We start from the raw sequence: 13924 nt of genomic DNA, 5'->3' as shown, positions 1-13924 counted from the left end.
TTTTTCGATGTTCCTTTCTAGGTGATCTTACGACCTTTATCAGCACTGCAACTTTGATTTATGAATTCAAATTGAGATTAAATCCAATAATTTGTCAATTTTTAGTACAAAGAGTGGTTGTCGACAATATTTAGGAAAAATGTACTCAAACATTAGTAAATCTTCAGTAAAATAAGGATTAATAGCCTCTGGACTAATGCGCCGTTTGAGTTTAGATCTGGACCTTTAGTTACATATTAGCACAAATCTTAAAGGAATCCTGTACATTACAGGCGTGAGTTGCGTTCAGATCTGAACCTTTAGTTACATATTAGCACCAATCTTAAAGGGATCATATACATTAATACTTCAAATTAAAAAAATCGCTGTACCTATTTAAATTAGAGAGGTGTTAATGATTGCCTCCAAAATTGTATCTATTTCTCGTCCTGTGTAAGATTTTCTCTGTTTATTTTTTTTATTTAAAATTCAAATAGGTTTCACTCTTCAAATGTGTAAGGTTCGTTCTCTTTCGATGAGAAAAACTATGAATCATGTACTGTACTAGACAAAATCTTTCGTTCATGATCTTGCCAAGTTCTTTATTTTTAAACAATACAAGTGAATTTTTTAAAACATATATATTACAATATTGCAGAAAAAACATTTTGTTTCTCCACCAAACTATAAAATGACTTGCATTGGTAGAGAAAAGAATATTGAAAAAGAAATATTTAGCAGCAGATTTTGGGGTTTATGTGTGCACAAAATTTCCATCTTGCAGCAATACCTACTTTTTCGCTACCGATATTAATAATTCACTTTAGCAAAAAATAAATAAATAAACAAATCCTAAAAACAGAAGAGATAAAACGTGGCATTGGCATTTGGCATTGCTCCTTAAAGTAGTTAATTGAGTAGAACAAATCATCAAAACCATAAGAAAAAAAAATATTACTATTCAATATTGACAAAATTGCTAAGGATCATACTACAAAAGTAAATAAATATTCAGAGGTAACCTTAGCTGAGTCAAGTGTATACCAGTACTGGTCCAATGCTATTTTCACAGGAATTGTAAGGTAGAGCTGTTGTATTCTCTCCTGCTCACAGCATCTTTAAAATTCTGTGAAACTGAGACCATTGCAGTAGGCGATGGTAGATGAGCTTCACTGTTTTTACTTTCTACGATAAATTAAAAATGACATAACACTACACCTGTTCCGATTTATGCGCTTTGTCAAATTGAATGCCAAATAATTTTGGTCATTGTTTTGGTGGAAGCCATTCTTATTTTGAGCGGCTGCAGAACTCTATAAAGATAGAGTTATTTCTCAAAAAAAGCCCCTGTGTTTCTCATAATTCAACTTAAAAAACAACTGCACATTTTCAGGGCCAAATATTAAAATAGCTTTGCATTCCAACACAAACAAACTCAAAGAGACAACAATACATCAAAATATATTGCTAAAAGGTTCCAAAATTTCAGCATGTAAGTGCCAAAAAGGTTCCAAAAGTAACATCATACATTCGGTACTAATTAAAATAATTTGACGCCAAGATTGTGCCAAGATTGACATAAAACTAATAAATTTTACTGAACATGTGCAAAGCAGATCTTATTTTATCACTATTTACCAGAATGCAATAATTAGAAGAAAAACCCATGGTACATGCCAGAAAACTTGTTTGTTAAAAAAAAAAAAACAGCTGCATGTTTACCATAAAATGCTACAAATAATGTTAAGTTTAAGCATCTCACATCGTTACAGTAATAAATGTTTTAATCAGCAATAACAGGCGAACATTTGCAATTTATTCATTGTTGAGATGGCACGTGGCATGGTGGTGAGTATCCCAGTGCACAACCTGGCAGGCATGGGAGCAGTAAAACTCATTGTTGCAGCAGCACCTGTAGAACTCGTTGCTCCTTGTCTCCCTCCTGCCACATAGACATGAGCAGAGTTTTAGACCGTCTGATTCCCTCTTGATCTTCACGTCAGATAATTGCCACCACTCAATTAGGAATAAATTCGCTGGGTGTGCTTGCCTACCAAGGTGTTCAACCAATTCCATCTCGTTCTTCTCTCCAATCTCATCGTCTTCATCAACCAACAGGCTTTGAACCCAGTCAGGCGGGTGAGGGCCGTGAGGCATATTGGCACACCTCCAGAGGCAGTGGCCGATTTCAATTACGGCATCTGCGTGACCGAGCATGGACGACTTGGCACAAAGTGTTGCTGGATTTATTCCTAGGAATTGAATCACTGCAAGAGAGTAGAGTGCCTCGGGATGGGATGCTTCTGCAGCTCGTGCCAAGAGGTCAGCCCCAAGCAATAGAACTCAATCTGATTATACGATGGTAAAACGTTGTTACTTGTATCACAAAAAAATTAAATTAAAATTAGTGTTAAGTTTCCTTGTATTGGACTAAACTGAATTTGGTTGAAGAATGACTAAAACTAAGTATGGTATATTGGTATGTATTTGTAGCCTTTTACCTTTCAAAAAGGTATGTGCATTACCAGCATGGTACCAATTTTGAACCCTCTCCTTCCTGTCCCCACCTGGCCCAACTAATGTTCATGCCTGTATTGATCGAGTTCTCCCTTATCCCTTATCCAATTTGAGGTATGGTTTTTGTGCATTGGTTGAATTAGAAATCAAAATCAAAATCATTTTCGTTTGAAATTTTACGGAATACTTATAATTAACTCTTGAATCTTTGGCTTGAGATGTGCAACATTCACTGGTGATTGTTCCATGTTATTTAATCTTTGTCGCAAGGAGGAATTAGAATTGATTATTGTGAAAGTTTTTCTTTTTCCCATGTTCTAACGAACACCTGTTATCTTTAATTTTCAATGAGTTCTTTTCATTCGGGAATCAACAAATTGATGTGAAGACTGAAGAACCAAAACCTTCAATTCCCATAAAATTTCCCTATGCTGAAAAGACCCGCGAGTTCAGCACGCGGAAATTCAGTCGATGGAACTCTCTTGGCTCTCGTTCTCCTCTTCCACTTTCCAGTCAGAGCTCGCAAGGGATTCCGACGAGTAATTAATTAGTAATTACGGAATGAAAGGGAAGTCTATATTTGGCGCCGGCGGTAATCCCAGATTTCAACCTATTATGCACAACAGTCCTTTGAAATATCATCTTTAACCATTTAATTCATAAGTTTTTTTTTTTGTTTTTTTTTATTTGAAGAGAAGCCCGTAGGCGCCATAAGGTTTATTTGTTTCGAACTTTTAAATTTGAAGGAATTTCATTATACCCCTCAAAAATTTAAAATTACATGTTCTCCCTCTAAAATTCATAATATCGTATTTACCCTTCTCCTCAAACTCGCAAATTACTCATTTTAATGTCTTTTCTATTAAAAATCATTTTAAATTTATAAAGCATCCATTTTAATAAATTTAAGAAAAAACAATAGTCTTCTAATTGTTCATTTTTCAAAGACAAATGAGTCATTTTTCTATTTTTGACGAATAAATAATGACATTTAAGTATATACTCGTGTAAGTGTCATAAGTAAATAGCCGAGCATTGATTTAGTTTCATCTGGGCATGAGATTTTGATGTTGTATTAAGAGTAAAGCATAATTTTTGTGACTAAACTATAATAAGATTTCCATATTGTGTGAAGGATGGAGCCTATTTTTTGTGACAAAACTATTATATATACTGCTGTTCAACTTATTATATGGTTGCTTATATAAATAATTAAATATATATATGTTGCAAGAATTCCAATCATTTTACAAAGCTTTGTAAGTAGCCATTGTTTCCAACAAAGATCAAACAAATGAATATTTAAAACAACAATTTTTTTTCATTGAGCGACTACGGTGATAATATTTTCCATTTTTAAAGTTGCAAAAAATTAAATATTAGAGGAAATCAAGACACCAAGACAGGATGCGCATATCATTAATCTCTCGGAGTCATTAGTTTGGTCTTCGAGGAGGTGATACTCAGCACCGAATTATTATTATTATTATTTTTTGTCAGGAATAGGGGTGCCAAATATTACGGTAAGAGTCGGATTTATATCCGTACCCGTTATAAATTATCCTTATGCATATTCTATTATTATCTGTTACGAATAATTTTATTTTTCATCTAAAGGGGTCACTAATGCAGGTACCATTCCGAGAATATAAAGAACCTTTCATTGATAAAAAATAAAGGCAGTCGCGCGAAGAGTTTGCATGGATTGAAATTGCATGGCATGAGGCATTCCTTGGGACTACGGGATCCATCCCTTTCTTCATCTTCTTGAGCTTGATTAATTGCAAAAGCAAAACAATCGCCAATCATTTCATCTCAAAATATTTTTTTAGTATGACTTAATTGAATAACACAATGGTTAGTTATGCTCAGTAAGAAATTAACCACAATAAGAAATATAAGACATTTAACTCAAAATGAGACAAGATTAATTGAAGCCAAATCACATATCAATTAGAGAGACAAGAATTCACCTAATGAAAATAAAATGCAATGGAATGGAATGAGTAATCTGTGAGTTTTTAAAATTTAAAAGGGTAAAAACGTATAAAAAATTTAGAGGATGAAGTACGTAATTTTGAAGTTTTTTAGGGATATACATGAAATTCCTCCTTCAAATTTTATTTAGTATGCAGTCAAGTTGTCAAATATTAATGAAAAATAAAATGCATTATAAATAAGTTATAAATCTTTATAACTAATTTTGTGAGGCTTTAGAAATTCAGTGGATGAATCTCCTTTTCATGTAATATCATAATAAATCATAAATCATGGATCCTTTCTCCTTATGATTTTTTTTATCCTTTCTTTTCGTATAAAATGGAAACTGTCAAGATAAAATATATATATATATATATATATATATATATATAGATAGAGAGAGAGAGAGATGGGCTATGGTGCATTGCAATGTATTGAGGAGTTTGTGCATTGGACTATAAATCTAAAATTCAAAATCCAAATGACCGATCCAAACCGTTCATCTTGTTCTCCATATTAATATGTGCTTGGAGACCAAATTTTACATTTTTCTGAATTTTTTTACTATTTATTAAGTATTTTACAAAATTATTGATCCAACAGTGGCTTAACAATATATATATATATCACTGCAATCTGTTAGATTTAACGTTTTTGTCTTCTCTGAACCTAAATTTAAAAACTAATATTTGAATCTATTAAGCAAACTCTTTCTAAAACAAAAAGATACCATGGCCTAGATAATTGAAAAGAAAGAGAGTCATAGTTACAATGGCAAGAAAATAATATTACAATTAGAAACTAAGACAGCTTGCTTAGTGCTTATCTACATCTCAACTTCTGTACTCAATTAATTTGTTCTAATATCTTAACTCCCGTGGCTGAAACTCAATCAAACCCTTTTCGATATCTAACTTTGGTTAGTGCATTACATAAATGGGTTACCAAATGGATTTTTGGTGCTGTCATGGCTAATTTCTTGTCCTTGCACTTGCAACATGGCATCTTTTCCATTACCGGTTTCAGTATCAAGTGGTACATTGCGAGGAATCATTTCAGAACTGCGCCAGAAGAATTGGTTGTCATGTCCCATTTCTGTGCCAATTGGTACATCATTGCTAGGTACTCTTTCCCCAGTACCAGGCAGAGAGAACGAGTTCTCATGTCCTGATTCAAGACCAATTGGTGCAATATTGCTAGTTATTGCTTCAGAATTAGACCAGAAGAACAGGTCGTCGTGTCCCCCATTAGTTTCAAGCTCCGTATTGCTAGATGATATTTCATTACTAGGCACACAAGTTGGGTCATCAGAAAACAAAACCATCTCAAATGGGTTTGCTGGGGCCACCTGATCAGAGCTAATTGGGAAACCCAATTCAGTGTTTGTTGGCCCCTGTGCAGCAGAATTTTCATACAAACTGTCTAGCATCAATTTATTGAATCCATCAGCCTACAAAAAGAAAAACGAATATATTAATAACTTTTTCATTCAGAATGCGACATTATGGATGGGTATTGACCAAAGATGCTTAGCCACTTTCAATATTATTTTCTTTAGCAACCATTGGTAAGTCCTAGTGTTTGAGGCAAATTCTCGCAAAGATAATATTGTTGGTTTCAACCTCAGTGGGAAAAAAGACTGGCACCAAAAGATGCAAGTTTCAGGCCTCTAAAAAGTAAATAAATAAAAGGAAGGAAGGAAATAAAAATAGTACTAACGCAGCCCGAAAATTTATAAGATATACAATAAGAAAAGTGAAGTTCTGTCAAAAAAGAAAACAAAAATGTGTGCTGCATCAAGAAAAGTAATACTATATAAAATAGAAATACCCCACAGAAAAGGTATATCTGCAATTATACCAAGTCAAACGGAAAAGAAAGGTAAAACAACAGTTGCTAATAGAGACATTTTCTTGTTTAAAATTTCTCAAGTTTTATTATTTCCATTCCTTTTTTTTTTTTAAATCTGTCATTAGTAATAAAAATTGAGCTTGCCAATTTATTCTCGGGAAGAGGACTTTGATTTGAACTCGATGTGGCAATAAGTGCCAATTCCCAGTCTGCCATCGCATATGTTGGATTAGAAGAAGAACAGGAATTATTTGTCGAAGTTTCTACATGCAAAAAGCAAACATTAGTTAAATTGATATAATATTTAGTAGAGGAGGGTTGCCTCCATTTTTTTGTGCCTCTACCGTGCCTCCATTTTTAAAAATGCTAAAAAATCAAAATTTAAATCATAAATGTCAAAATAAAACCATTAGATGTGATCTATGTTCTTTTCTCTCTGTGTACACAAAAAAAATATCACATTTTAATTTTGTTTTGGTTGTCATCAAGAACTTGTAAAAAATGTACTAATGTGGATAATTTCTAGAAGTTGATTTTTCAACTTATTGATTTATATAAAAACAAAATTGAAAAGTGATAATTTTTTTATGAGCATATAGAGAAAATAACATAGATCACATCTTTTATTTGTGATTTAAATTTTGAGTTATTAAAGTTCTTAAAAATGACGGCATGATAGTAATGCTTTTACCATGATAGTAATCCTTCATCTGATTACATTGAAGGACTGTTTCAGTTTTTACACATTACTTTTACCAGCTATGTTGATATTTTTATAATTATTTCAGAATTGACTTGACTAAAAACAGTTGAAAGTAATGCTGTTGCGAATATTTTGAAAATAAACATAAGATTGTCTGTTTTCGAGTATAATTGAAAATAATTTGTAGAAAACTGGAAATCACTTCCTTTAATTTCTAATGTCAAAGAACAAAATAAGGAAAGAAAAATCAAATTAAGAAGATTACCATTAGAAATCAAAGCATCTGCCAAGGGGTTTGTCTCCTCTACTTGATGTGCAGTTGAATCATGCGTGATGTTGTCCAAACACTGTTACACCAATAAGATAAAAAAAAATCTTTAATGAAGAGATCAGAATATGCAGTGAAGCTAGCTGTAATCTCACAAAAGGGTTAGTTGGGTGTCATGCACATTTCAATATCATATCAGCTTGTCATCATGCCAGCAAGTCCTGCACTCAACTGGAATTGTAATTCCAATGCTACAATGAACTTACCAGTAGGTCAGCAACTGAGTTAGAAGGTGCAGGTTGAACTGTAGTTTTAGCAGAGTGAGTTTCTGGTAAGATCACTTCACGTGAACTCAAGTTTGTTGCAACAGGCGTTTCTGGCTCTTTATTATTCTTATATTGTATTGCCAAAGATTCTCTTCCATTTTCAAGCTACAAGTATAACAATTGAATAATGTAAAGATAAGGTTGATTATCATCAGATATTGTTTGTTCGAAGAATTGGGTGAAACTAAGATAACTTCACTTTTGCACTGGACAGTGTGCATCCAGCATGGTAATGCTTGGTGCATATACGATAACAACATACATACCTATTTCTCTCTTGAAAAATAATTATTTATTTTTGTAGGACCTTTACCATATTATGACGAGGCACATTTTTTATGTATTCTTCCATTGCTCCAAGGAATGATTCAGGAGGCTGCAATAACATAATCCAATACGAGTGAAGATGTAAACAACATTTTGCATATGTTTCCTTTGAAATCAAGATTTCTACTAATAACATGTAGCTAGCCATATGTTTGATTCCCCTTGTCGTCATTTTTCCTTTCTTTCACCCACACTTTTCTATAAGCACTTGGGAGTTGGGACAAATTAACAGACTACTTGCTATTTGATGAGGGTATGTCGTGATTAGAATTTTACTGTCAATATATGCATACAGTGAAGTAATTGAAAAAGAAAAACAAGTACCTGCTCAACTTTTTTGAAGTCATTGACTCGGCCAAGATTAAGTTTTCTACAAGTCTTGTAAAAGTCTGTTAGACTCCCACCCTATGAAAAAACCTTGTTATTATATTTCTTCGAATAATTAATCATCCAATAAAGGCAAAGTATAAAAGCTTTAAAGACTGCATATGCCTCTAAGAGATGGAAACTACACATCAGAACCTTTCTCTTCCCATTAACTTCAAAAAATGACAAAACCAACCTCAGTACATTAATTACTTTGTAGATGAATGGCTACAAATTCTGAATTTTAGTAAAAAAAAAACTGACAAAGGTATTCTGAATTTTGAGTATTTATAAGGGTACATTTGTCATAGAAGCAAAACATCAAATTCATTGCCAGAGGTGAAATATTACCTGCAGAACAGCCTTACTATAGATATCAAGTGCTCTGATTGCATCATGTCGTTGCATATCAAAGAACTGCAAATTTAATTTTTTTTTTTTTTAAGGTTAGTGGCTTTGACTATTTAAAATATATTAGCAAGAAGTTTACTAGTTCTCATTGTCTCTCAGGAAATTGAAACATAGTAGGTTCTTCTAGTTTTTTCATGGTTAGTTTGATACTGAGTTGGTTTAAAAGATTACAGAACAAGTACTAAGCTTGGCTTAGTTGAGTACCTTGTCTGCCAAATTAGCAGTTCCTGTTCTGATTGCAGCATAGATTTTTATACTTTCTTGTGCAACCTGTAAGTTAATTAAAAAAAGCTTTCTTAAAGGGATGCTGTCTTTTATGCCCTAAAAAAATGAACATAATATTTTCTTTCAAAGTGAGATGCACATCTAAAACCTGATTATAGTACATAATATACCTTTTCACATCCACATTTATGTAGAGATGACCAGTTTTGCATGAAAGCTAGATTGGTCATTCCTTTTTGAAGTAAATTGAGAGGAGAGCCAAAGAGGGAAGTAATTAATACATTTGTAGGGTTATATCTGATAATTCCTATCTTTGTAAGGCCCTGCAGATTTTTGTTGTTTACAGGGATACTTTGAGAATATGTAGAAGTGTGAAGGTGAGACAATTTGCAAAGGATTATATGGAGGGTCCACTGTTAAACCATTTTTATAGAAAAAACTTTTGTAAAGAAAAAATTTACAAATAAATGAACTCACCATAGAGACTGCAAATCGAATCATTTGGTTATGAACCGCTAAACCTTCTGGCTGGAAATGAAGGAATCAACGTTATTAAATTGTGATTTTTCTCCTATGTCTCTAGGGCAAATTAAAATATGATGTATCCCTTGTGAAAAAAATTAGATCCTCATATGCCCTCTCAAAAGAAGTGTTTTTTCCCTTATGGAAATGCCCTTTCATAGTTTCATTAGAAATGTCAGGATTACAGATTTTACTTTCCTCATTTGTGTACTAATTATTATCAAGAAAGGAGGGTGAATTTCGGCACTTTCTTAAGTGAGGACAATAGAGGAAATGTTCCAGCTTTGTTGCACTAGTATTTGATATTACCTAAGCTCCATAGACTACAGAGTAGGAATGTTGTTTTCTTTTGAGGGCATGTTGTTTTCCATTAATTATGTCTGAGATAAAATTTCTCATCTCTAGAAAAAGTTTTTTGCAGATTGAACCCAATATTTTTTTCCATGTTTACAAGACAATATCCAATAATATTTGCAATAACAAAGAAATGCTACATAAAAATTAACTTAATAAAAAATTACTAAATTGTCCTTGGTCTTTCATCATGAGTCTCACCTCTCTAACACATTCATTTCTTGCAATGTGTCAATTATCTTTGTTTATTTATCTTAAATTGATCTTAAGAAATAAGTGACTTATTGGAATCAGGGGCAACATTGTAAATGTCCAATGGATACATCTTTCCATCATATTGCAATTAAGGGTCAGTGTAATTTGTATATATATAAAATTATGAGTACTCCTACGGAAGCACGTGAACCCTCTTCATTGCACAATGCTTGGTATAACTTGCAAAAACACAATGGAAGTGAGTGGTGTTGAAATAGCATACCTGGCAACCGACAAGACGAAAAAGAAGATTTTGCAAAGCCGGTAGCTGCTCAAGCAACTCATTCGTTTCAAGCTCTGTGACTCTCTACAATCCAAATGAAATTCTAGGGTTACTATGAAATAAGAACTAGCAGCCATTATCGAAATCAGTTTTATCTTTGAGGATATTCCACTGGATCTGAGAAAGGGGGGTGGGGGCTTGTAGAAAAAGGAAGCCAAAAGCTTACATTGGGCTCCGATTCAATATCATATTTTAGCATTTTAGAGCACTCAAGTCGTTCTTCCAGAAACAAAGCGTATGTCCGAACCCATGCTGAATAATCCCATGCTTCAATTTCACAAAAAAAAAAAACGGGGGGGGGGGGGGGGGAAACTTAGTATGAGAGATATTATATATTATACTTCTGTACCATGGATTACTCCAACAGAAGGCTAATTTGTATTGACCTGGATCACATTTGTACTGTACTGGAATGTGATGGTAGGTACAACAACCAGTTACACTGCCAGCAAGTTTAAATCCTGAGATGATATAATATCAGTCAGGAGTCCTTTTTGAATATTCTTTTACTGGATTTTATATCATTACGTCAGCATCTGACTGTAAAAGGTAGAAGACAATTATAGTGCTGTACATATAAAAGGGACTAAACACTAATGAGAGGGTTTTTTATTTTTTATTTTTGGCCCATCATCTTACTATACCTTACAAGCATGTCTACTGGTATGTATATGCCAATGCCAGAGCTGACCAGCATAGTACATATCACTAAATTGGATGATAAAATAATAGTTAATTGAAAAGGGAGATCAGGTACCTGTGGGGCTAGAGTCATCCTTGAAATGTGATAAATTAAGCATTTGAGCTCTAGTACGACGGTATTTCAAGAGCTCTTCTCGAAACGATCGGTCAGTCTCCCTCAATGCACGGTGAATTACAACTAAGGTTTTCAAAGCCACCTAGGTTAGTAAAAAATGTATGGATGAGAGGTAATCAAGAAAATTACTGCCTCTTGCTTCAGCAACTTGTTGGACCAAAATTTCCTGTTGTTTGGCTGCTTAGTTTCAAACAATAAGGATAAGGCATCAGTTTTTTTCTTTTTTGGTGGCCTTCTTCGATTAACATAGGGTCAAATTACGCTTATTTGCATAATTTATAGTTAATTCAGATTGGTTGCATAATTGAGGCTGAGGGTTATCGGAGGCGGTAAATTTCAGGCTAATCAGAGATAGATAGGTGCATAGATTTTTTTATTGATGGTAATTAATTCTAGATTGGTTAAATTTAACTGTAAGGTTAATCAGGCTTAAGTTTATGGTGCTGCAATTGCAATCCCCTCTCAATGAAATCACCAAAATAAATCATAATTAACCACAGGCTTTACAGAAGAGAAAAAGTACAAATTTAAGTAAACTTACCGCCCAGCTACTTGTCCTAGCAAGCCTTTTTACAAGATTGTGTATGCAATATGCTACATCGGCACGGGGTCTTGAGGACGAAATTGCTTGAAAAATAGCTGTTCATGAGAGAAACAGTTGTATATTTTTAACCATGCATTTTAAGAAAGGATTGGTCCTATTTGTAAGAATTGTAACTCATTGCCTTGAGGGGGAAATGATAATGGAGGGGTGGGGTTGATACTAACTTCTTACGTGTTTCTCCTTGGGCAATAGCTCAAAATGGTTGGTCGCTTTTACAATGGCAACATCCAAATCCTATTAGTGTATTAAGAAATTAGAAGTAAACAAGAAATCATGCTGGTTAATGAATTGCTCAAAGATAACAAAAGAAAAGAGAAGTGCAAGGTTTAAACTCACAAGGATTTGGAGATATTAGTGAGTGTACAATGTAGGAGATACATAGGAATACAAGAGTGGTACGTAGGTGATGATTAGTGGAGATGTTTAGATATATACCATAATCAAGTCTATAAATAGACTCAATGTAATTATAATCAAGGACACAAGATCAATACAATATTCATTCTCTCTTTCCTAAAACTATTAGTAAGCTCACCCTGGCTTTATAAAAGATATTTTACTTGACAACATATAATAACCATAACCAAAATCAAAAGCAAATGAATAATTAAATTAAAAGGTTCTAACTTTAAAAAAATATAACAACAATTGAAGATTAACAAACCTTGTACTCACTATTTACTTTCACTAATCCGACTGCAGTGGAGTCTTTTAGAACTCCAAGGGCTCTTCTGATACTCTGCTGAGGATTTGTGCCTACTACAATATTCATTTTCTGATTTCAAAAGCATAGCTTAGTGTCAAGAAACTAGTGTCATTCCATAATAAATACACACTTCCAATGGGCTTTCAAGCCCTTTTTAAAAAATAAAAATAATAATAATAAGAGTAGAACTAGGGTGTTCTTAAGTTTACCAAACCCCTTCGTGAAGTTAACTCTAAAACCTATTGGATTGGTTTCAAACAACAAATCCAAACCGTTCAAACCCATCTACCTTACGAGTGATGCGTCTACATGTGAAAATTTTAAATTTTCGAATTAATTTTGTATACAGTCAAGTGGTCAAAAAACGTTTAGAAAATGAATGCATTAGAATTATTTATAAACCTTCTAATTTTGACCGCTTAAGTTATACTAACTTAATTTTTTTTGGATAAAAGGCATTAAGCCCGTTTCATATTAATGAAACCAAAAGTATACTAAATTAATTTGAAAGTTTAAAATGTTTGCATGTAGACGCATCACTCGTAAATTAGATGGGTTTCAATGGTTTGGATTCATCATTTGAAGCCAATCCAATAGGTTTTAGAGTTGAGTTCACAAAGGGACTTGGTGAACTTAAGAACACCCTAGTTCTAGTCATAATAATAAGTAATATATAAACACTTCTAGATTGTTACGAACATAAAATTGCATCATGTTTATACCTGATTTAGGCCAATACTTGCTTGCCTGTATGGTCTTTGCATCTGATACATTATAAAAATCACAAAAAAAAAAATAGCAAATAGATAAATAGAAGATGAACTATGAATAATTAAACTTCTTTGTGCCTGACATTATGCCCACAAGTTATTAAGAAGCTTCATGCATCCCAAATGTTAAAACCCAAGTACATTATTTTCCTAGTTAAAAAATGCTGTCGTAAAAGTAAAAAGGGGTTTGAGTGTAATGATTGAGAAGCTGAGGGGGGCGTGAGCACAATAAAGCTTAATCCAAATGTGAAATGTTAGATTGTCTAATAAAATTAGATGATTGCCAATATCAACTAAGAAAATAAAATATTTTGAATGCCAATTCAAAGAAAAGAGATATATTATAAATGGAAGCAAAAACACACCCGAAATCTTGAAAACTAAACAATAAATTATTCATTATAGAAAAAACCTGGCAAAATTTAGGGCTTTGGAATTAAGACCTTCACGCCTCGCCTTTAGTGGGAGAAAGAGAAGAGGAGGAAGGAATGGGAGGAAGAGAGAAGAAATTGGCGAAATGGCGATCGAGCTGATTAACCATTCTAGAATCTAGAATCAGCCACCTGATTTGCAAAAGTTATTCTTTGTTTGCGCCCATCTGGTGTTTTGCGTGTAACAAACCAATGATAATTGGGTCCCACATATGAGATGAATTTTCCT

General features: G+C 33.3%; 2 protein-coding genes across 3 annotated transcripts; both read right to left on the bottom strand.

The window, feature by feature from the left end:
• Positions 1–1552: 1552 nt before the first annotated feature.
• Positions 1553–2810, bottom strand: LOC144558560 (F-box protein At5g50450-like). The gene is made up of 2 exons (XM_078307404.1): positions 2684–2810; positions 1553–2282 (listed from the first exon to the last, which is right to left on the bottom strand). The coding sequence occupies exons 1-2, from the start codon at positions 2808–2810 to the stop codon at positions 1795–1797; spliced, it is 615 nt and encodes a 204-aa protein (XP_078163530.1). The 3' UTR covers positions 1553–1794.
• Positions 2811–5187: 2377 nt separating this feature from the next.
• On the bottom strand, positions 5188–13924 carry LOC144557930 (putative clathrin assembly protein At5g35200). Of its 2 annotated transcripts, XM_078306597.1 has the most exons (17): positions 13677–13923; positions 13217–13258; positions 12453–12563; positions 11953–12022; positions 11726–11823; positions 11125–11266; positions 10534–10634; positions 10308–10391; positions 9431–9481; positions 8933–8998; positions 8669–8734; positions 8276–8356; positions 7938–8000; positions 7565–7729; positions 7296–7377; positions 6472–6590; positions 5188–5926 (listed from the first exon to the last, which is right to left on the bottom strand). In XM_078306597.1, exons 2-17 carry the CDS (start codon positions 13256–13258, stop codon positions 5405–5407), a joined length of 1863 nt encoding a protein of 620 aa, XP_078162723.1. In that variant the 5' UTR covers positions 13677–13923; the 3' UTR covers positions 5188–5404. The 2 variants fall into 2 exon arrangements, with proteins under 2 accessions (XP_078162723.1, XP_078162725.1); XM_078306599.1 differs by lacking the exon at positions 9431–9481 and having other exon boundaries at positions 13677–13924.

Source organism: Carex rostrata, chromosome 8 (genome assembly GCF_964058835.1).
Source record: "Carex rostrata chromosome 8, lpCarRost1.2, whole genome shotgun sequence".
NCBI classification, from domain to species: Eukaryota; Viridiplantae; Streptophyta; class Magnoliopsida; order Poales; family Cyperaceae; genus Carex; species Carex rostrata.
This window is presented reverse-complemented; position numbering and strand designations above follow the sequence as displayed.